Below are 21,053 nucleotides of genomic sequence, written 5' to 3'. Positions count from 1 at the left end.
GAAGTGTGGGGGCGTGGCTTCTTTGGTGGGCGGAGTCTGGAGGCGGGAAGAAGCAGGGCGAAACCGAACAGGAGTTTGCTGCAGGGAGACCTGGTGTTTCCCTGGCAGAGAAGAAACGAAACCCCCAAGTCTCAAAATTTCATCTTTATTGGGAAGACTGAACAAACCATCTTCAGGAATGGGAGGAAGGATCAGAAATCTGCCGTCTCCCTATGTACAATCTTTTGAGAATCCGGCCAGAGAAGGTGCCCACGCATGGGGGGCCGCTCAGGAAAGTGTCCCTTTTCCTCTCCGCACCCCGTTTTCTCATCTGTAAAGGGGCTAAAGGGCAACCCGTGCTCTCGAGCTTCTTGTCAGCGTTGCAGATGTCCAACTTCGAAGAATGAGGAGGGAGGAAGCCTGATGGAGGGCAGCCACCTCCATGTGGCCCCGAGGTGCTGGACCTCTTGGACCCCTCCCCACCCAGCGCCTCCGCTGGCGCCGCGAGGGCTACGTGGCCTCAGGCCCCGGGGACAGGAGGCCACCCCCAAAGGCTGCATCGCGGTACTGGTTGGGGAACATGTTGCTGCCCACAAGGCTGGCGGTGCCTCCGTCCCCGAGACTAGGGGCCGGGTACGAGTCCAGCGTTAGTGGCTCGGGGCCCGGGGACTCGGCCACCGCGGGCCCTGCACCCCCACTGCCCATGACGGCGCTGGCAAGTGGCGGCGCCGGGGGCAGCAGGTCCAGCAGGGTGAAGAGTGTGGGAGCCGTGGGGTCATAGGCAAAGTCTTCCAGGAGGTCGGGCCCGCCAGGGGGCTCCAGGCCAGGCAGGGAGACGGTGCCAGGGAAGAAGTCGGTGTCAGGCTGCAGGGCTGATGGCGGGAGGAACAGGCCTAGGGTAGTGAGAAGAAAAAGGCAGCTGGATTTAGGGCCAACATTCCAGCCAGGCACTCACTCAGGCGTGCCCTGCCCTCCTGCTACATGTATTCAATCCCGGCCTATGAGTAGGTACTGCCACCGTTCGAATTTAATGAGCAGACAAAGGCATCAAGGCAAAATAACTGCAAGTCAGTCACACACAGCTGCGCAGTCGGAGAACAGGAATGAAACCAGGCCATAGTAGGGTTATAGGGAGTTTTCTCCAAGAAGGAGGAAGGAGAGGAGACCCAAAGTCCCCCCAAACACACAAAACAAATAGAAAAACAAGCCGGGTGGTGATGGCTCATGCCTGTAATTCCAGTTACTTGGAAGGCTGAGATTGGGAAGATCATGGTTTGAGGCCAGCCCCAGCAAATAGTTTGGGAGACCCCCATCTCCAAAATAACCAGGGCAAAATGGACTGGAGGAGTGGCTCAAGCGGTAGAGCACCTGCTTTGCAAGTGTGAAGCCCTGAGTTCAAACCCCAGTCCCTCCAAAAAAGCATAAAGAAAGAAAGAAAATGGTAAGACCTTCAATCTCTGGTCTCTGATCATCATGCAGCCCCCAGACCATCTTGGGACCACCTAACTCTGATCATGTTCTTGTGAGAGAAGAACTAAGGTTCCAGCCTGTTATTTTGGAGTTTGTCGTGAATTCAGTTTAACATGATCCTAAAATATAGGTGGCAATCCTGATTTCTGACAAGTTTCTAACAACCCCTGGGCATTAACTCAGTGCCAACCACCCAGATAAATAACTGTCTGAAGCCAAGCATGGTAGTGCATGCCTGCAATCCCAGCACTTTGGAGGCTGAGACAGGAGGAAAGCGAGTTAAAGACCAGCCCGTGCTACATAGCGAGTTCCAAGCCAGCCTAGGTTACACAGTGCTACCCAGTCTTCCCCCCGCACCGTGCCCAAACAAAATTTTTAAAAATCCTGTATGACATAATCTTATGATATTCTGGCAAAGATGTGAGAAGTAGAGTTTCCATCTGAGAGTCAACAGAGGTCGGCACAGCTGCTAAACTGTGGACTCAGAACTTAAACCCTGTCATGATTTCAGCAGTCAACCATCAGGGAGGCACTGGCTTTGTCTCAAGAATAAGAAAGGGGCCTTGCACCAGGTGCCGGTGGCTCACGCCTGTAATCCTAGCTACTCAGGAGGCAGAGATCAGGAGAATCGCAGTTCGAAGCCAGCCCAGGCAAATAGTTCAAGAAACCGTATCTCGAAAAAAACCCATCACTAAAAAAGGGACGGTGGAGTGGTTCAAGGTGTAGGCCCTAAGTTTGCACCTCAGTATTGAAAAAAAAAAGAGGGAAAATGCCCAGGTAGATGAATGGCAGGGAGCTTCGCGGACTGGAGACAGAAGCGGAGTGGGCCAGGACTGGTTGCTAGTGGCGGGGCCATCGGCCATTGGTTGGCAATCGCAGGGGGGCGGGACAACATGCTGTCCGTCAAACCTCGGCGGTGGGCGTGGCCAAGGCTCACAGCTGGCTGCCGTGTGGACAGTTGCCTAGAAGGACAGCCAGCTAAGCTTCGGACCTGCAAACTAAACGAATAAACACATACAAGTGCTTGTGCTGCCAGAGTGTCTATAAAAGAAATACTTTTTTAACGTTTTTAAGATAGGTCGGGCAAGGTGGCTCACACCTGTAATCTCAAGTACTTTAGAGGCCGACCTAAGCAAAAAGTTAGCAAAACCATATCTCAACAAAAGAAGCTGGGTGTGGTAGTACACACCTATGATCCCAGCTACACAGAAGGCAATAGGTAAGAGGATCAAAGTCCAACCAGGCCTGAGCAAAAACGCAAGACTATATTTGAAAAATAACTGATGCAAAAAGGGCTGGAGGTGTGGCTCAAAATGGTAGAGTACCTGCCTGGTAAGGGCAAAGACCTGAGTTCAAACCCCAGCACCACAAAAAAAAAGTTTTTAAATTGGGCATGGTGGTACATGTCTGTAATCCCAGCTATTCCGCAGGCAATGGCAGGAGGGTAACAAATTCGAAGGCAGCCCCAGCAAAGTTAGGAAGACCCTATCTCAAAACAAAATAAAATACATGCTTGCCTAGCAAGCAGGAGGCTCTGATTGCCCACCACAAAATAAAAGTAAAATAAAATTATAAAATAAAAATACAAACATAAGCGCTAAGGGTGTGATCGGTGGGGGGATGTTTTTCATCAACATATCTTTTTTTTTTTTTTTTTATTCTGGTGGCACTGGGGCTTGAACTCAGGGCCTTGCGCTTGCTAGGCAGGTGCTCTATCACTTGAGCCATGCCCCAGCCCTGGGGATTTTTGTTTAAAAACCCAGCATCCAGTAGAGCTGAGAAGTCTCCCATCCAAGTACTAACCAGGCCTGACCCTGCTTAGTGTGCAAGACAGGCCCATTCAGGATAGTACAGCCATCAACTACATTAAACCCTAAACGCCCAGTGACGTAGCTATGTGGTGAGACTTTTCGGAGTCCCTGAGGCTCAGAGAGGTGGAGCAACTTGGCAAAGTTCACACAGCAAGTGAATAGCCCAGCAGAGATCAGACCTCCCTGTCTCCAGAACCCTCACACTTTCCAGTTAGTTGGTGGCTATGCAGTGAGTATAGGACACTCAGAGGGTATCCTATCCCCAGTCCATGACAGGAAGGCTAAAGATTTCTGGAAGCCCAACACCCACCTGAGCTGTGGCCTGGCAAGAAGTGGTCCAGGAAAGCCGGTTTCTTCTTCCGCCGTTTGCTCTCAATGCCATGGGGGTCTGAGGAAAGGCAGAGTGAGAACCTCTCAATATCAAGCCTGAGCAGGGAGGACTGGGGTACCCATTCCCTCCCAGGGACGGGGGGATGCGGGGGGCCCGAGGGGACACACCAGAGCTGTTCAGCTCTCCCAGGACGTCAGGCATGCCCCGTTTCCGCTTCTTATCCACGCCGTAGCTGTCTGTTCAGAAGATACCAGAAGCACACAAAAGTGATCCATCAATAATTGTAATTATTACAATTGTACAATTGTAATAATTGTAGCTAATAATTGTAGCTCATTAATTACAGACACCATTTAGGATGCAGATGAGCAGGTCTTTTCTGTCCTTTGCACAGTGTCTGGATATGTAGCCCAGGTTGCTCTGGAACTCACAATCCTCTTGCCTCAGCCTCCCTGGTGCTGGGTTTACAGATGTGCACCATCTGTGGTTCTTTGTGTGTGTGTGTGTGTGTGTGTGTGTGTGTGTGTGGTACTGGGGTTTGAACTCAGAGCCTTAGTGCTTGCTAGGCAGGCGCTCTACCTCTTGAGCCATTCCATCAATCCTGGTTGTTGATCAACCATTGCAAATAGATGCCTAAATCCTGATCAGGATAAAGCTCCAGCCACACAAGCCTCTTTGGTTTTTTGTTATGTTTTGTTTTCATGGCACTGGGGTTCGAACTCATAGCCTCATGATTGCTAGGCAGGCACTCACACTGCTTGAGCCAGTTCACCAGCCCTTTTTTGTGATGGGAATTTCAAGATAGTGTCTCATGAACTATTTGCCCGGAGCTGGCTTTGAATTGCAATCCTCCTGATCTCTGCCTCCTGAGTAGCTAGGATTACAGGCGTGAGCCACTGGCACCAGCTAGAGCCTCTTTGTTGTTCCAGAATACGCCAGTCAAAATCCTGCCTCAGGACCTTTGCACTTATTAACCCAACTGCTTAAAACTCTCTCCCTCAACTCCCACTACTTCCTTGGAGAACCGTGTTAGTCATCCTCCTGTCATCACCCCAGTAGTCCCCTCCTCCAAGAAGCCTCCTTGATTGGAGCCCCAGTCCACCTAGTCCAGGTGGCTCTGAGTCTACTTTCAACTTCTGCTTCCTCCCCATCAGCATTTGGGGGATGTGGGGAGCCCTGGTTGCAACGGTTACCATGGTCCCGAGGCAGGTACGTGAAGGGCAGTGGCTCACTGCAGACCCCGTCTGTGAGCCGCTGCAGGAAGACATTGACCGTCACAGGCTCCGAGATCTCCAGGTCCTCGTAGGGCGGCGTCTTGAACACAATGGCGATCTGCCGGTGCACATCGGCCTGGGAGAAGTCAGCTCGGCCTTCCCAGGAGGCTGTACTGAACACCACGGAGATGTCCTCTGGGAGGGGGGTGTGGGGATGGCAGCTGAGTCAAGACAGCAGACCCGCTGAGCCCCACTTTTTTGTGATGGGTTTTTTCGAGATAGGGTCTGGCAAACTATTTGCCGAAGCTGGCTTCGAATCCTCCTGATCTCTGCCTCCTGAGTAGCTGGGATTATAGGTGTGAGCCATTGGTGCCTGGTGGATTTTGTATATTTATGTATTCAGGTGCTCCCCAGCTAACCACGGGGTCAATCCCAATAAACCCATCATAAGTTAAAAATATCGTGACTTTCTTATACCTAACCTACCAAATACCCCAGCCTAGGAACACAGCAGCACAGCATGGGCTAGAGTGTTGCCTGGTTTTTGGGTTTTTTTCTTCTGTGAGGAAGGGTCTCTCATAGCCCAGTGTGGCCTGAAACTTGTGATCCTCCTGCCTCTGCTTCCCAAGTGCTGGGATTGCAGGTGTGTGCCAACACACCTGACTGGGATGCTGAGACTCATGGCCACTGCACAGCACTGTGACAGTGTAACACCGAATACCAACATTCCAGGAAAAGATCAAAATTCGAAGTATGGTTTCTACTGCGTGCACAACCATCCTATGCTTGAGAACTTGCCGGGTGTGGTGGTTCACACTTGTAATCTCAGCACTCAGAGGCCTGAGGCAGGAGGATCTCCAGTTCCAGGCCAGACCTGACTCAAAAATTAAACCCAAAGGACACATGCCTGTCATCGCAGCTAAATGGGAGGCATAAATAGCAGGACTGCAGTCTAGGCTGTTCCAGCATAAAGTTGAGACCCTATCTGAAAAATAACTCAAGCAAAAAGGACTGGAGGTGTGGCTCAAGCAGTAGAGCACCTGCCTAGCTGTTCCTGAGGCCTTGAGTTCAAACCCCAGTCCCATGAAAGAAAGAAATCAAACAAACTAAAAAAGAAAATGCAAAAGATACAAAAACACATATACAGCGAAAGGGAAGGTGACTTCTTGCTTTTAGGTGGATTTTTTTTTTTTTTGGGGAGGGAGGAGGGTGTTGCTTTTTTGGTTTTTGTTTTGAACAAAAGCCTATTTGAGGAAGTGACATTTGAGCAGATGCAAATGAGGGGAAAAAGGTATTTCTGTCCCGTCTGCTTCCTCCCTACCCCTGATCAAAACTGTCACCAACCTTTATTTATTTGTTTATTTTGCAATACTGCGGATGGAACCTAGGGCGTCACAGTGCTAGGCAAGCGCTCTTCCCTTGAGCTGCACCCCAGCCCCTCATAAGGCACCTGTGCCATTGCACCTCTAATAAAGGAGGTTCCCCAAAGAGCGCCAGCTGGGTACAGCGCCACCACTTCCATCCTCCTACAGGGAGGAGAGAGCGTGTGAACCAATCACCTGCGTCCTGGGTTCTGGATCCTTCTGAGTCTGACTCCAGCTGCCCCCATCCTCACCCCCCCCCATGCCCACGGGCGCCCCTCACCTTTCTGCACCTTGTCACACAGCAAGTAGAGCTCCTCGCCGCCTGTGCACGGTCCGCTCTCCTTGTTGATCCTGCAAATCCGCAGCTCCGACGTGTTTGTGGACTCTGGGAAGGAGTGTGTGGAAGAGGTGCAGAAGGAAAAAACGAGAATTCACTCATCAAATCTCAGGGGCCGTGGCAGTCCAGGTGCAGCCAAGACGACACTCAGAGGGAGGGTGACCAGTCTTCCATACTGAGGTCCCCTGGTGTGTCCCAGTGTGTGTCCCACTCGGAGAGTTGGTGGGATGAGAGGTCAGAGAAGGTCCCCACAGCAGGGAGCAGAACAACAGTGGACACTTCTTTTGCAGGCCCTAACAGTGTGTTAGCAGCCTCCCTTTTCTTTCAAGGGACCTTTCCTCCATCACTCACTTTAAATGGGCAAGGCTGAGCCTAACCCCTAGCTCAGCAGTGCCCCAGACCTGGCCAATCAGAGGATTGCCTCTCTCCACCCACAGCTGATTGGCCAGGAGGAGCAAATGGCTAAAATCAGCCAATGAGAGAGGGAGTTGAGACTTTGGGTGGGGGGAATTTGGGAAGAGATGCTAAAAGCAGCTTGGGAAGTAGAAGAGAGGTCCCACATGGTGGGACGGCCCTGCCTAGTATGTCCCCAGTGGAGGATGCACAGCCAAGACACAGAAGGATCTCATCCTAATGACATCACAGAGGTCCTGGAGACAGTCAGAACTGAAGCACTGTGCTGTGCTGGACGTTTTTGGTTTTTTTTTTTTTTAAGAGATTGGGTCTCACTGTGTGGTGCATGCTAGCCTTGAAGTCTTGATCCTCTGCCTCTGCCTCCTGAGTGCTGGGATTACAGTGTACCCTGCCACGCGCACCGCTGGATTTTTATGTTGTTTGTTTTGTTTTGTTTTAGGCCAGCACAGGGTTTATTGTTGAGATGTAGCCCTGCAGAGGGAGGGGGGTCCCCCTTTTTTGTGTATGTGTGGTTCTGGGATTTGAACTCAGGGCCTGCACCTTGAGCTACTCCACCAGCCCTTTTTTGTGATGGTTTTTCGAAATAGGGTCTCATGAACTATTTGCCCGTCTGGCTTTGAACCTTGATCTTCCTGATCTCTGCCTCCTGAGTAGCTAGGATTACAGGTGTGAGCCACTGGTGCCTGGCTATGGAAGTCATTTATTTTTATTTGTCTCATTTCTTAAGTCTGTGCACATTGATGGAGCTGCCGAGCAATATCAAAATTCTGGTTTGCAGCTCTGAGATTCAGAGGCAGAGATCAGGAGGACTGAGGTTCAAAGTCAGCCCCAGTCAAATAGTTTTCAAGACCCTATCTCAAAAAAAAAAAAAAAAAACCATCACAAAAAAAGGGCTCGTGGCTTGGCCCAAAGTGTAGGCCCTGAGTTCAAGTCCCAGTACTGCAAAAACTAAAAAGACCCGTTCATCCCACCCACAGCCAAGGACAATCTTAACGGATACAACACCCAGGCCTCACTCTTGTCATAGACGGGCTCGGAGAGCACAGGGTCCATGTGTCGCATCTGTCCATGATGGTCCCGATAGGATGCCTGGAAGCAGATCCTCACCACGTTCATGTCCACCTCCTGATGATTCTTCAGGGAGCCAGCTGGAGGAGACATGGGAAGCTTAGGGTGGGGGTGGAGGAGAAGATGGGGCCCAGGAGGTGGGCAGAAAGGGAGAGGGGCTCAGGAGGACAGGGCAGGCAGGGCACAGGGCTCACCGTTGTAGGGGTCGATGCCCAGCTGGATCTTGCGCTCAATGGCAGCTTCGATCTCCTTCTTCCTGACGCACTGGATGCCCAGGTTGTTAAAGCTGAGAGGGGAGGGGAAGGAGTACTGATGACGGATGGCGGACACCGGACTGAAGGTCGTCGGACTTGGACACCCCGGCCCAAAGGTTGGTTTAAATCCCACGTGCAATTCTTTTTTTTTTTTTTTGGTGGCACCAAGATTTGAACTCGCAGCCTCATACTTGCTAGGCTAACACTCTACCACTTGGGCCACATCCCTGTCACCAGGAATGTTGAGAAGACCTGGTGACCTGCCTTATCTTCATTATATGAAAAGACTGGCCAGCCTTATTTATTTTTTCTTTCTTTATTTGCTTTTAAAGTTTTAGCAAGGATTTATTTTAGGAGAAAAAAGGGAGAAACATCTCCTGCTCCCCATGCAGGAAATGGGAGCAGAGCGGGTACTGGTGCTCACACCTGTACAGAATCAAAGCTACCTGGGAGGCTGAGAACAGGAGAATCAAAATTCAAGGCCAGCCCAGGCAAACAGTTCCTGAGACTCATCTCCAGAATAATCAGAGCAAAATGACCCATCCCCCCACCCTCCGTTTCCCTGGGTGATCTTCACCTCCGGAGTCTGTGAGCAGGGTTGAGGGGTCAAGGTCAGGGGTGAGGGTCAGCGTTGGGTACCTGTGCCGGGGGCTGACATGAGGCCGCAGCCGCACCCTGCAGATGCCATCGGTGCAGTCTTTGCCCACGAGGCTGTGTGGGTGCACGCGGTGGGGCCAGTCCTTCCACACCAGGCATGCAGTCACCTCCACCTCTCGCAGCCCGACACAGTCCCGGAGCTGCAGGAAAACACATGTGCTCTTGGGGGCTCACCATGGATCCCTGACCCCTTCAAACTCCCAGGGGCTCCCCTGTAATACCCCCTCCCCACCCCCCACCAGGACACGGTGCCTGGTGGTGAGACAGGAGGACTGAGAGTTCAAGGCCAGCCTGGGCTCTATATTGAGACCAGTCTCAAACAACAAACAAACAAAAAGTGAAGGGACAAAACAGATTGCAACACGTGACCCTTTGTCAGATCCTGAATTGACTGGAAGGAAACAAGCATAATCACATTTGGGGACACTATGTATAGCATGAGGTCCTGGGTTCTGTCCCCAACACTGCCATTTTTTCTTTTTCAAAATAAGAATGTGGGGAAAATTTGAAGACTACAATTAAAAACAATGGGACATTGCATTGTTCCAGATTCGAAGCCGGGCACACGAGGTCCCAGCTACTTGGGAGGTTGAGGCAGGAGGATCACTTGAGCCCAGGAGTTCAAGACTAGCCTAGGCAACATAGTGAGATCCTGTTTCAAAAAACAAGAAAAAAGCCAGGCATGGTGGTTCTTGCCTGTAATCCCAGCACTTGGAAGACTGAGGCAGGAGAAATAAAAGTTAGAGGTCAGCCAGGCGCCAGTGGCTCACATCTGTAATTCCAGCTACTTGGGAGACTGAGATCAGGAGGATCATGGTTGGAGGTCAGCCCAGGCAAATAGTTCTCGAATCCCCATCTCCAAAGCAAAATGAACTGAGGTGTGGCTCAAGCGGTAGTGCAACTGCTTTGCAAGCACAAAGCCCTGACTTCAAACCCCAGGGCAACCAAAAAAAAAAAAAAAAAAAAAGGCTCTGGGTGGTGGCTCATGCCTGTAATCCCAGCTACTCAGGAGGCAGAGATCAGAAGAATTGCGGTTTGAAGCTAGCCTGAGCAAATAGTTCAGGAGACCCTATCTTGAAAAAAAACCCTTCACAAAAGGGGCTGGTGGAGTGGCTCAAGGTGTAGGCCCTGAGTTCAAATCCCAGTAGTGTAGCAGAAAAAAATTAGAAGAATTGCAGTGCAGACAGGCCTGTAAAAAATGAGACCTTGTCTGCAAAAGAACCAGAGCAAAAATGGCTGGGGAGCATGGTTACAACAGTAGAGCACCTGCCTAGCAAGCAGGAGGCCCTGAGTTCAAACCCCAGTACCAGCCTGGGCTGTAACCAAAACCAAAACCAAAAAACCTCCCACAGGTTTTCAGATTCCTTTTTTTCAAAAGCAATAAGTTATGGGAACTGGAACTAAAATATACTCAGTTATAGGCGACCGAGGACAGAGCCAGGCCATTTGGACAGTGCCTGACTCAGCTAGCCACTTGTTCCTCTGGGTCAGGGCTGGGCACGGCTCCCATCTCTGAAGGTTGAGAACCCCTGTACACACAATGAACTGCAGAGTATCAGTGGGGCAGGGCTGCCCTCTAGGGGCAAAAAGGGATAGTGAGGGTGACTTTGGGTGATGCTGTCCTAGGGGCAGGTTGAGCCTGGGCCACAGACTGAAAGCACCGGGTTAAAAATAATCAGGCACACTGCGGCGAGCCTGTTGGCATAGGTAGGAGGATCATGGTGTCACACTGACCAGCCCTGGGCAAAAGCGCAAGATCCTGTGTGAAAAATAACTAAAGTACAAAGGGCTGGGGGCATGGTTCACATGGTAGAGCTCCTGCCTAGCAAGTGCAAAACCCTGAGTTCAAATCCCAGTACTGCCAAAAATGAGCTCATGGGTTCCATCCCAGCACCACAAAATACGTAAACAAATGAAAACATGACAAAATGATCAGAGTCCACAGAATCAAAAACCTAGCCCCATTGTTCATTTTTGAGTGTTAATTTTTTTTTTGAGACAGGATTTTACTATGTAGCCCAGGCTCACCTTGAACTCAACATCCTTCTGCCTTAGCCTTCAGAGTGCTGGGATTACCGGGCACCACCGTACCCGGCCTCCATTTTACATAAATACTGTTTTCCTCATAATTTTTTAGTACACTGAAGTTTCAAGGACAGCAGCCACCATGTTAATGGAGAGAAGACCAGATTGGATTTTGTTTAGGCTACAGTTGTTCCTGTCTTTGGAAAATCCCCTCACTGACACCCTGTGGTGTGGTATTTAAGTCACCAGGTCCACACATACACAAGGCTGGGTCTGGCTGTTCTCCTCATCACCACATCAAGGAGAAATCTATAAGGGCTGGGAGAGGGGGTGTGGCTCAGTGGTAGAGCACCTGCCCAGCAAGGGCAAGTCCCTGAGTTCAAACCTCAGTACTGAGAGAGAGAGAGAGAGAGAGAGAGAGAGAGAGAGGAATCTCCAGATTTCCAAATTGCCACCTTTGTGACATTGGCATGTGTGGAGGCAGAGATCTGGAAGATCAGTGTTTGAAGCCAGTCCAGACAAAAAGTTGCTGCAAACCCATCTCAACCAATGAGTGGGTGGCACACACCCACAATCCTAGCTACTCCAGGAAGCACAAATAGGAGAATCTTGGTCAAAACTGACCCAGTCATAAAGCGAGACCCTATCTTAAAGATAACCAACACAGCCCGGTACCAGTGGCTCACACCTACAATCCTAGCTACCTAGAAGGCAGAAATCAGGAGGATCGTGGTTTGAAATCAGTCCAGGCAAATAGTTCTCGAGAACCCATCTTGAAAAAAAACCTAAAACAAAAAATGCCTGGTGGAGTGGCTCAAGGTGTAGGCCCTGAGTTGAAGCCCAGTACTGCAAAACAAATAAATAAACAACACAAAAAGGGCTGGGGGTGCAGGGAAGCGTGGCTCAAGTGGTAGAGCACCTGCCTAGCAAGTGTGAGGCCCTGATACAAGCTCCGTTACTAACTACCAAAAACCAAACAAGCAAACAAACAACAAACGATCCAGGGAGGATAATATTTGCCTGTATAATCATGCAGTAGTCTTGGGAGGATACACAAGATGTTGAGGACAGTGATTACCCCTGGGGGTGAGGGAAGCCTGGGACTTGGGGCCAGGAACGGGAGATTTTGCTCATTATAAATCAATCTCAATTTTGCTAATTTAATATGAATATATATTTTTAAAACTTTTGAATCATGTCATATGTTTCAAAACCTTAAAACAGGAGCTAGGAGCATAGCTCAGTGATACAGGGAAGCCCATCCCTAATGCTACAAAAAACAAAAAAAAAAAAACAAAAAAAACCAAAAACAGTGGTGTAGGGCTGGGAAGTAGCTCAGAGGTGGAATGCTTGCCTAGCATGTGCCAGGCCCTGGGTTCCACCCTGGCATCAAAAAAGAAAACACAAAACAGCCAAACAAAAATATTAGTTTAATACTTGTACACTTCAGTTTGGCGGGAAAATTGTTAATATATCTTTTTTTTTCTCTTTTCAGAGTGTCATTATGCAGCCCAGGATAGCCACAAACTTTTTTGTTTTTTGGGGCAGCACTAGGGTTTGAACCCAGAGCCTTATGCTTGCTAGACAGGCGCTCGACTACTTAAGCCAGGCTCCTAGCTCTGTCCTCAAACTATTGATTCTCCTGCCTGGACTTCCTGAGTGCTGGGATTACAGGCGTACCCCACTCTGCTCGGCCCTTTTGTGCCTTTTGGATTTGGGGTCAGATGATCCAAGTGCAATAATAATAGCCACCTCGATGGCGGGCAGCGTCTTGCTGGCCTCGGTGCTGCTCTCCCCCAGGATGCTGCCGGCCGAGCGGCCCTCGCACTCGTAGCGGAAGCGCATGCCTCGCTGCTTGGGCTGCTCGGTGATGACCAGGTGTGGCCGCGGGCCCGGCCCGGGCGCGGGTGGCCCCAGCCGACCCAGGGGGCAGCTCCAGGGTGGCGGGGTGGCCGGGGGCGGCGGCGCGGCGGGACCCAGGGTGACGGTGCTCAGCGTGGCCGCCCCGCGGGACACCAGGCGCGGCACCTCGCCCTGTCCCAACTGCGCCCCGTCCAGGCCGAAGCCATTCTCCTTGATGTACTCGTCGATGATCTCTGCGGGAGAAGCAGACGCGGTGGTGACAAGACGAAGAGCCAAGGCGGTGACCCTGTCTCTCCCGGCCACCGCGCAGGGTGCACGCACGGCCTAGCACCCCCCGGGTGCGGGGCCACCCTCCCGGCTCTCCTGACTCCACCGCGGCCCAGCGCTCACCTGGATGGACAGAGAAAGGGCCACCCCACGGGTGTCGCCGTCCCTCCTCACGCTGGCACTAGCTCAGCGCCCCAAGGCACCTGCTCTCCCTGGGCGACGTAGCGCCCCCTGCTGGCCACCTGGGCTCGCAGGCGCGGGGCACCTGTCTCGTAGGGTCGACTTCATTGCTCATGATCCCAAATTTGGTAAACCCAATCTACCCAGTACTTTTTTTTTTTTTTTCTCTTGGGAGGTACTGGGGTTTGAACTCACGGACTCCTGCTTGGTAGGCAGGTGCTCTATCACCAGAACCACGGATCACTCTTTTTGTTTTTAGTTACTGTTCAGATAGGGTCTGACACTTTTGCCCCACCAGCATGGGACTACCATCCTCCGACCTCACCTCCCTCTTATCTGGGATTACAGACGTGATCCACTATGCCCGGCTTGTTTTTGGAATTTCTTGTTAACTTTTGCTTGGGCTGGTATCAAACCTCGATTTTCCTATCTCTGTATCCTGAGTAGCTTAGATTACAGGCATGAAGCAACACACACGACCATTTCTGTGTCATGTACCCAAGGAGTCTGGGCCCCCTTCAGGACTCTGTACTTGCTTCTCCCACTATCAGATCCTCACTTTTCCCTGTTCAAGCCATGTGGTTCCCCATCCTTCCGGTCTCTGTTCAAATGTCACCTCTGCAGAAAGGTGCCATCTACCAAGTCTTCCCAGGCCCCTCCGGAAACCTCTCTCCCTCTCCCTTTCTCTCGCTCTCATTTCCTTCTTAGCCTTAGCCTAACCTCCATTTACCTGTTCATTCATTTCCCCTTTTTTTCAATACTCGGTTTTGAACTCAGGGCCTTCCCCCTCACCTGAGCCACACCCCCAACCTCACCCTTCCAATTCCCCCATGGGCCTCCCAGCTCAAAAAGGTCAGAGACTTGGTTTTATTCCTGGCTGGATCCCAGAGCCCAGAACAGTGCCGGTACCCAGGAGGGCTCAGCGACATCTATTGAATGGGCACTGGTAATCGCCATACTGACAGAGGTCCATGCTCACTGAAGGTTTTCTATATGTCAAACACTGCTCGGGAACCTGGGAGCATGAGTCTTTAAATCCCCAGCCATTCTGGAAGTGACACTGTGACCCCTGCCTCCATGAAACAAGGAAGGCCTGGAACCCCCTCTTCAAGCCCCAGACCCCCAGATCCCCGCACACCTGCCTCCTGGTACTCACCCAATTCATCTGTGGAGGGAAGAGAAAGAGAAAGGTAAGGTTCAGAGTTGTCAAGACTTAGCACCTTCCAAGACAGGTTTCCCACTGTCCTTCCTGTAACCCTTGTCCCTTCATCCTGGGAAACCTGAGGACGACTCTCTGAGGCACCAGACCCAGTCCCCACCTCCCATTCTGAGGTCCCATCCCTTCAGTCTCTAATGTTAGGGGTCTAGGATCAGGGTATCCTCAAAGTGAGCTAAATGCTCTCCCCTACAACATTTCAATCATGGACCGTGCAGCATTGTTGGGGATCCATGCAAAAGATCCCTGTGTCTGTCACCAGGGAAAAAATGGACACCTGTAATTTTAAACAAATTGTGCCAGAGTTCCCTCCTGAAAGGCCACCCAGGACCCCAGAAATCAGTGCTGTGTGAACGCAAAGACAAAGAAGGATTATCCAAATCCATGCTGCCTCCTCTGCACCCTGAAATCCTGGACACACCCCTGCTTCCGGGGGGGCGGGATGAACAGCAATCCCGGGTTCTCAGGGAAGTCCCGTCACCTCCCCAGGAAAACTTGGCCCTGGAGTTATTGAAACTGACCTCCCATCATTGCACATACGGGATAAGGAGCCCAGAGGGAGCCAGAGGGTCTTGAAGGCACACAGAGGGGAGGGTGGCCGGAGAGGATGCCTCACCCAGTGTGGCTGCACAGGCCACTGGCTGGGAGCTGATCAAGTAGGACCTGCCCACTGCCACATCTGTCCTCCTCCTCCTTCTCCAGGCTCTGGGAGTGGCTCCAAGTAGTCAGAACTTTGCCCCTTTGAAGACAGCTTCCCTACACCCCTTATCTCTTGAGATCTGTGAGGTCAGAATGTGCCAAGGTCCTCACCACAGAAATGGGGATACTGAGGCTGGGACAGAAAGAATATGCTCAAGGCCAAACTTGAATCACTTCTCTCTCTCTCTTTCTCTCTCTCTCTCTCTCTCTCTCTTCTTATCTTTTCTTGAGACAGTGGCTTGCTATATATAGCCCAGTCTAGTCTTGAACTTGAGATCTCCCTGCCTCAGCCTCCCAAGTGCTGGGATTACAGTTGTGAACCACCATGCCTGGCTGCAAAACCCTTCTAAGACATCTGGATGCCCCTGGGATCCAAAGACAAGTTAGATTTTGGACCCTCAAGAATCTCCCAGGCTGAGAGGGAGGCTGAATCATGGGTGGCAGTGACTGGAGCTCAGGATGGACGGCCTCAGTTCAAATCCTGGATCTTGGACTGGGGTGTGGCTCAAGTGGTAGTAGGCTCTGAGTTCAAACCCCCAGTATAGCCAAAAAATAAAATAAAATAAAAGGCTCTGCTAATTGCTAGTTACATTGGCCCTGAACCAATCCCTAACCTTTTTCTCCAGTACTGGGATTTGAACCCATGGCTTTGTACATGCTAAGCAATGGCTCTACCACTTGAACCATACCTCCAGTCCTGCTGCGTTTAGTTTGTCTTTCAGATAGGGTCTTAAGCCTTGGCCCAGCCAGCCTTACAACTCAATTCTCCTACCTTAGTTCTTTTTTTTTGTGGTACTGCAGTTTAAACTCAGGGCCTACACCTTGAACCACTCCACCAGCCCTTTTCTGTGATAGATTTCTTTGAGATAGGGTCCCAAGAACTATTTTCCCAGGCTGGCTTTGAACCTCGATCCTCCTAATCTCTGCCTCCTGAGTAGCTAGGATTACAGCATGAGCCACCGGCATCTGGCTTGTGCCTTCGTTTCTTTATCTATAAAATGGGCAAGGGTCTGGGTAGTGACTAGGTGGTAGAGCACATTGCGCATGCTGGAGGCCCTGGGTTCTTCTGCAGTACCACAAAAATAAATAAATGTATGAATGAATAAATAAATAAAAACATTTAAATACTGGCACAATGATAATTCCTAACTTCTTAGATTTCAATAGTTTAAAAAGTGAATACATGAGAGGCACTCACCCTTGCCACATACGGGCACTGCCCATATGCTGGCTGGCCGCTGTTGGACAAGGTGTTGGGAGAACTGTTCTATGGACTTGGGCATCCCTTCCCCGGTTTGTCTGGCTATGAAATGGGGGAGTGGAAGGCATGGTTTTAGAGCATGAGGTGTAGACTCAGCTGTCACTGATTAGGTGTGTGGCCTTGGGCAAGTTGATTAACCTCTCTGAGCCTCCTCTACAAAAGGAGGTCTGAGTTGGGCGTGGTGGCTCATGCCTGTAATCCCAACTACTTGGAACACTGAGATCGGGAAGATTGAGGTTTGAGGTCAGCCTAGGCAAATAGTTTGAGAGACTACCCATCTCAAAAATAACCAAAGCAAAATGGACTGGAGGTGTGGCTCAAGTGGAAGAGAACCTGCTTTGCAAGTGCAAAGCCCTGAGTTCAAATCCCAGTCCCACCAAAAAAAAAAAAAAGAGGTCTGAGCTCCTACTTCAAGGGTTAGCATAAGGAGTCAAGATCACACAAAGAAACGTTTCAGACAGAATCTGACCACTCTGTGCCCTCCATAAATCTTGGGTAATATTATCTAAAACACCCTCTAAACAAAGAAACACTGGGAACTTCTTTTCCTTATTCAAGGCTCTGCTCAAATAACACACGGAGTTCCCACACAGACTTGGCATCATTAGGATCCAGCCAAGATGGGTCACACGGAAGCAGAAAACTGACTATGCATTTGCTGCCTCAGGACCTTTGCACAGGCTGGTCTCTGCCAGTTCTTCTCATGGCCCTTCCTCGACCTCCTTCAGATTTCGACTCAAATGTCACCTCCTAGACAGGTCCTCCTGGTCACTTTATTCAAGCTTGTCCCCAGACTGCCCACTCCAGTCACTTGAAGTTAGGTTCTTCTTTTTCTGGTGCTGGGATGGAACCCAGGGCCGCATGCATGCTAAGCACGCACTAAGTATGAGCTACAGCCCCAGCTCAGATCCCTTTGCCTTATCATTTTCATGGTGTTGATAGGATGTGACATGATCTCTCATTAAAATGATTCATCCCTGTCTCCTCCTACGGCAGGGAGCGCCAGAGACTGGGAGCAGGGCTGCCCAATCCGCATTGCACCCAAGCCTATGTCTGGCCATAAGTGAAGGGAATTTTCCATGTGGATTGACCTCCCTCACTCTCCTATCCCTGCCCTCCTCCCCATCTCCTTATAGCCCTTATTGCATTGTATAATCCACATTTAATTTATCATTTGCATGTCTGCTTCCCTATCTAGGTAGAGAACTCTGAGGGCAGGGCTCTTGGGCAATCTCAGTGACTGCTCTGTTCACACCACAGGTCCGGGTATAGAACAGGTGCTCAACAAATATTTTTTGAACAGATGACATCATAAATGACTTTCATTGGAAACTTCAGATCTAGGTCTTGGGCCATACAAGTCTCAGCCTTATTCTAGAACCAGCACTTGGGCTGGCGGACCTGTCCCTAATGTCACCCCTCCACCTTTTCCCACACACCACTAATCTCAGGGCTGCAGTGTCCTCTCCATGGCTACTCTAGTACTTTTGGGGTCTGTCCCAGTATCCTCCTTCTAGAAAGAGGCTCAGACTCAGCCAGACACCATGGGCCATTGAGTATTCATAATGGCAGGTCTCTACCCCACCCTCCAAATCCCAGCTGCGTTCTCTCTCTCTCTCTCTCTCTTTCTCTTTCTGCTGTATTGGGGCTTGAACTCACCTTGAGCCACTCCACCAGCCCTTTTTTGTGATGGGTTTTTTTCGAGATAGGGTCTCACAAACTATTTACCTGGGCTGGCTTCAAACCTCGATCCTCCTGATCTCTGCCTCCTGAGTAGCTAGGATGACAGGCGTGAGCCACCAGCACCCAGAAAGGAAGGACATTTTAGACCAGTAGCTCTTGGCATCTTTTGGGAACTCCCTAAAAAGGCACACTCTCAGGGGCCAGCCCAAACTACTGAATCAGAAACTCTAGACATAGGACCAGATAATCTGTTTTACCAAGCCCTCGAGGTAATTCTGAGGCACATGGTTTAAGAACTGCTTTTATAGACAGACTAATAACTATTATCACCATTACCTTTTTTTGGTCATTGTTTGTTTTTGCCCACTACTGGGGTTTGAACACAGGCTTCTGCTTGCTAGGCAGAGGTGCTCTACCACTCACACGCTAGTCCCTTTGCTTTTAGTTTGTTTTTCAGGGTCTTGAGTTTTCACCCACTGACCTTTGACTTCCATCCTTCCATCTCCACTTCCCCAGTTAGCTGGAATTACAGGCATACACCACCACACCTGGCTTTGTTAGTATTATTATTATTCACCACTAACAACACTTACTGAGCCTTTCCTATGAGCCAGACACTGCTTTGCAAGTTTGCTTGTATCAGCTCATTGCATTCTCCCAAATCACCCTAAAGAGGAGGCACTGATATTGTGCCCATTTTACAGGTGAGGACAACTGAGGGCCAGGTGGGGGAAGTGACTTGCAAACATTCCCAAATAAGGAGTTGTGGCACTGGCATGTAAACCTCTGCCCTAAAACCCAAGATTGCAGTCGCCGCACTCTGCTTTACCATGGTGAATTTCTAAAGGGGGCACCTCTTAGAGCGCAACTAGGTGGTTCCTTTTATGTGCCAAGCTCATAATCATCCAGGCAGTAGGGACACCTAGGGGGCTTTCTCAAAGGACAGTGAAAAGCACAGGGGAAAACTGAATTCCTCAGGCAGAGGCCTGCCCAACCTGACTCTACAGGGGCTCCCCAGCCCCATCTTCCAAGAACAGGTGGGCAAGGACTGTGGAGGGCTGCTCACCTGTGGTCCTGGAAATGGCCAGCGAGAGCGAGGGGAGGTCACCAGTGGGCCCTACGAGAGGGAAGCAAATCTCAGGGCGTGATGCTGGCCAGGAAGAGAATCTTCAACCCCCAACCCCTGCCTCTTGTAGCCACGCCCCCTTGATCAAGCCCCTCCCCATTACCTCCCACAGTGTCTAGCCTCTCATTTTTGCCATTCACCCCATCATCACTCAAGATTCTCTTCTACTCCAAAACGGGCCTGGAGGACCCCTTAACTTCAGGAAAGCCCCACCCCTTTGCTGCGCTCAGGGTCAGGCTTGACTTTGTCAGTGGCAAGCCCGCCTCACCCTTCGTTTTTCAGAACAGGCCTTTCCCCTTCTCTAGGCCCGTCGGCCTCGCCCCCCTGTCGCTCAGGGACAGGCCCCGCCCCCTCGTCCCTCCAAGACCAACCCCGCTTCCTTCTGTGCGTTAGTCCCCGCCCCCTTCTCGTCCTCAGAACACACCCCGCCCCCTCTGTACGGCAGGCCACTCCTCTTCTCCCTCTCGGAGTTTGGCCCCGCCTTTATTCCCCTCCCACTCCGCCCTCTCGGGGTCAGACCTCGCCCCTTCTCCCTCTGGAAGCCGGGCCCCGCCCCCTTCTTTGCCTCAGGGTCAGGCCCCGCCCCCTTCTCACTCTTCAGCGGGACGCCTCGCCTGTACCTTGGGCCGGACCCTTCACCATCCTCTGCCTCCTTCCTTCGCTCTAATACGGTGTCCCCGCAGCCCTCACACTCTCCCCGCGAAATCCCCTAGGCTCTTGTCGGGACCCCTAGATTACTTGGGACCCCCCCCCAGAACTCCCCACATTTCCAGCCCCGCCCCAGACTCCTCTCCAGAACGTCGGCTCCGCTTACCCAAGGCCCCCAGCTCCGGCGCAGCGGGCGGTCTAGCGACGCGGCGACTCGGCATGGCCCAACCAGTGTGGACGGACAGCCCGGAGATCGGCCCAGACCGAAGCACGCACGCGGGCAGGCCGGGCAGCCGGGCGGCACACTCTGGTAGACGATCGCGAGTCAGACGAGCGGCGCAGGGGCTGGGGCCGCAGGCCGGGCAGTGCGCGCGGCGCCCGGGGCTGCGGGGGGCGCCGGGCCGGGCCGGGCGGGCGGCGGGCGGGGGCGGGGCGGCGGAATTCCCCGGCGCCGCCGGCCTGCGCGCCCATTGGCCCGTACCCCATCGTGACGTCACGCCAGGGGAACGGGAAAACCCCCGCGTGTCACGTGACGGCGGGGGCGGGGCCGGCCGGGAATGGGAGGCTGGGCGCTGCAGAGCGGCCTGGCGCGCGTCGCTAGCTGCCCATTGCTCTGGCCAAGACAACTGAGGCTAGCCTAAGGTCACTCACGCCCTACCCATGCAGCAAGCTGGGAATGTGAGGTCCCCCCTTACTCTCCCAGTAGGACTTGAACCTGCTGTCTGTCAGGCTGCAAGGGAAGCTTTAGGATCGCGAGTTTGCCAGGGCCCTACAGTTGTCATTGATAATAACGATCTCTATGAAACCCTAAAGTCTCTCTATGCCTCAGTTTCTCCAGCTGTAATTTGGATATTGAGGTTTAACGACTGTTTAAAGCTAGAATGTCAGTATGTAGATTTCTAGTTTGTTCCTTGTATACCCAACGCCTAGAACACGGTAGGGTAGGGGTCACTACATGTTTTTGAATGAATGGATGTTTTAGTTATTGTCTTGTTCCACCCCAACCCCTCCAAGCCACCTATAAATAACCCAGAGCACTTTCAGCCCAGAGCTCAGCTTAGTCGGGGATGGTAACGCTGCACATACGGAACACTGCGCCCAACCCAGGACAAAGGGCTTACCTGAGTATCACACAGACGTCTCAGACCTGGCAGCAGCACCAGAAGAACGTGCTAGAAGTAGGATT

At 51.5% G+C, this 21,053-nt stretch overlaps 1 protein-coding gene across 2 annotated transcripts; it reads right to left on the bottom strand.

Annotated features, from left to right (window-relative positions):
- Positions 1 to 129: 129 nt before the first annotated feature.
- Positions 130 to 20,266, bottom strand: Relb (RELB proto-oncogene, NF-kB subunit). 2 transcript variants are annotated; one of them, XM_020172977.2, is made up of 11 exons: positions 20,034 to 20,266; positions 19,160 to 19,210; positions 12,677 to 13,020; positions 8,882 to 9,039; positions 8,183 to 8,274; positions 7,937 to 8,068; positions 6,450 to 6,554; positions 4,785 to 5,000; positions 3,759 to 3,827; positions 3,571 to 3,648; positions 130 to 872 (listed from the first exon to the last, which is right to left on the bottom strand). In XM_020172977.2, the coding sequence occupies exons 1-11, from the start codon at positions 20,086 to 20,088 to the stop codon at positions 490 to 492; spliced, it is 1,683 nt and encodes a 560-aa protein (XP_020028566.1). In that variant the 5' UTR covers positions 20,089 to 20,266; the 3' UTR covers positions 130 to 489. The 2 variants fall into 2 exon arrangements, with proteins under 2 accessions (XP_020028566.1, XP_073913698.1); XM_074057597.1 differs by lacking the exon at positions 4,785 to 5,000 and having other exon boundaries at positions 20,034 to 20,226.
- Between the last annotated feature and the right edge of the window lie 787 nt (positions 20,267 to 21,053).

This window comes from Castor canadensis, chromosome 16 (assembly GCF_047511655.1).
Source record: "Castor canadensis chromosome 16, mCasCan1.hap1v2, whole genome shotgun sequence".
Taxonomy (NCBI): domain Eukaryota; kingdom Metazoa; phylum Chordata; class Mammalia; order Rodentia; family Castoridae; genus Castor; species Castor canadensis.
This window is presented reverse-complemented; position numbering and strand designations above follow the sequence as displayed.

Bases quoted from the DNA above. Each gene is read 5' to 3' on its own strand.
- Relb (XM_020172977.2), bottom strand. From the start codon at position 20,088: ATGCCGAGTCGCCGCGTCGCTAGACCGCCCGCTGCGCCGGAGCTGGGG. The intron at 13,021-19,159 runs GTGAGCAGCCCT...CTTCTCCCGCAG, and splicing joins GGCCATTTCCAGGACCACAG to AGATCATCGACGAGTACATC. The intron at 8,275-8,881 runs GTACCCAACGCT...CTCCCCTCTCAG, and splicing joins CATGTCAGCCCCCGGCACAG to CTTTAACAACCTGGGCATCC.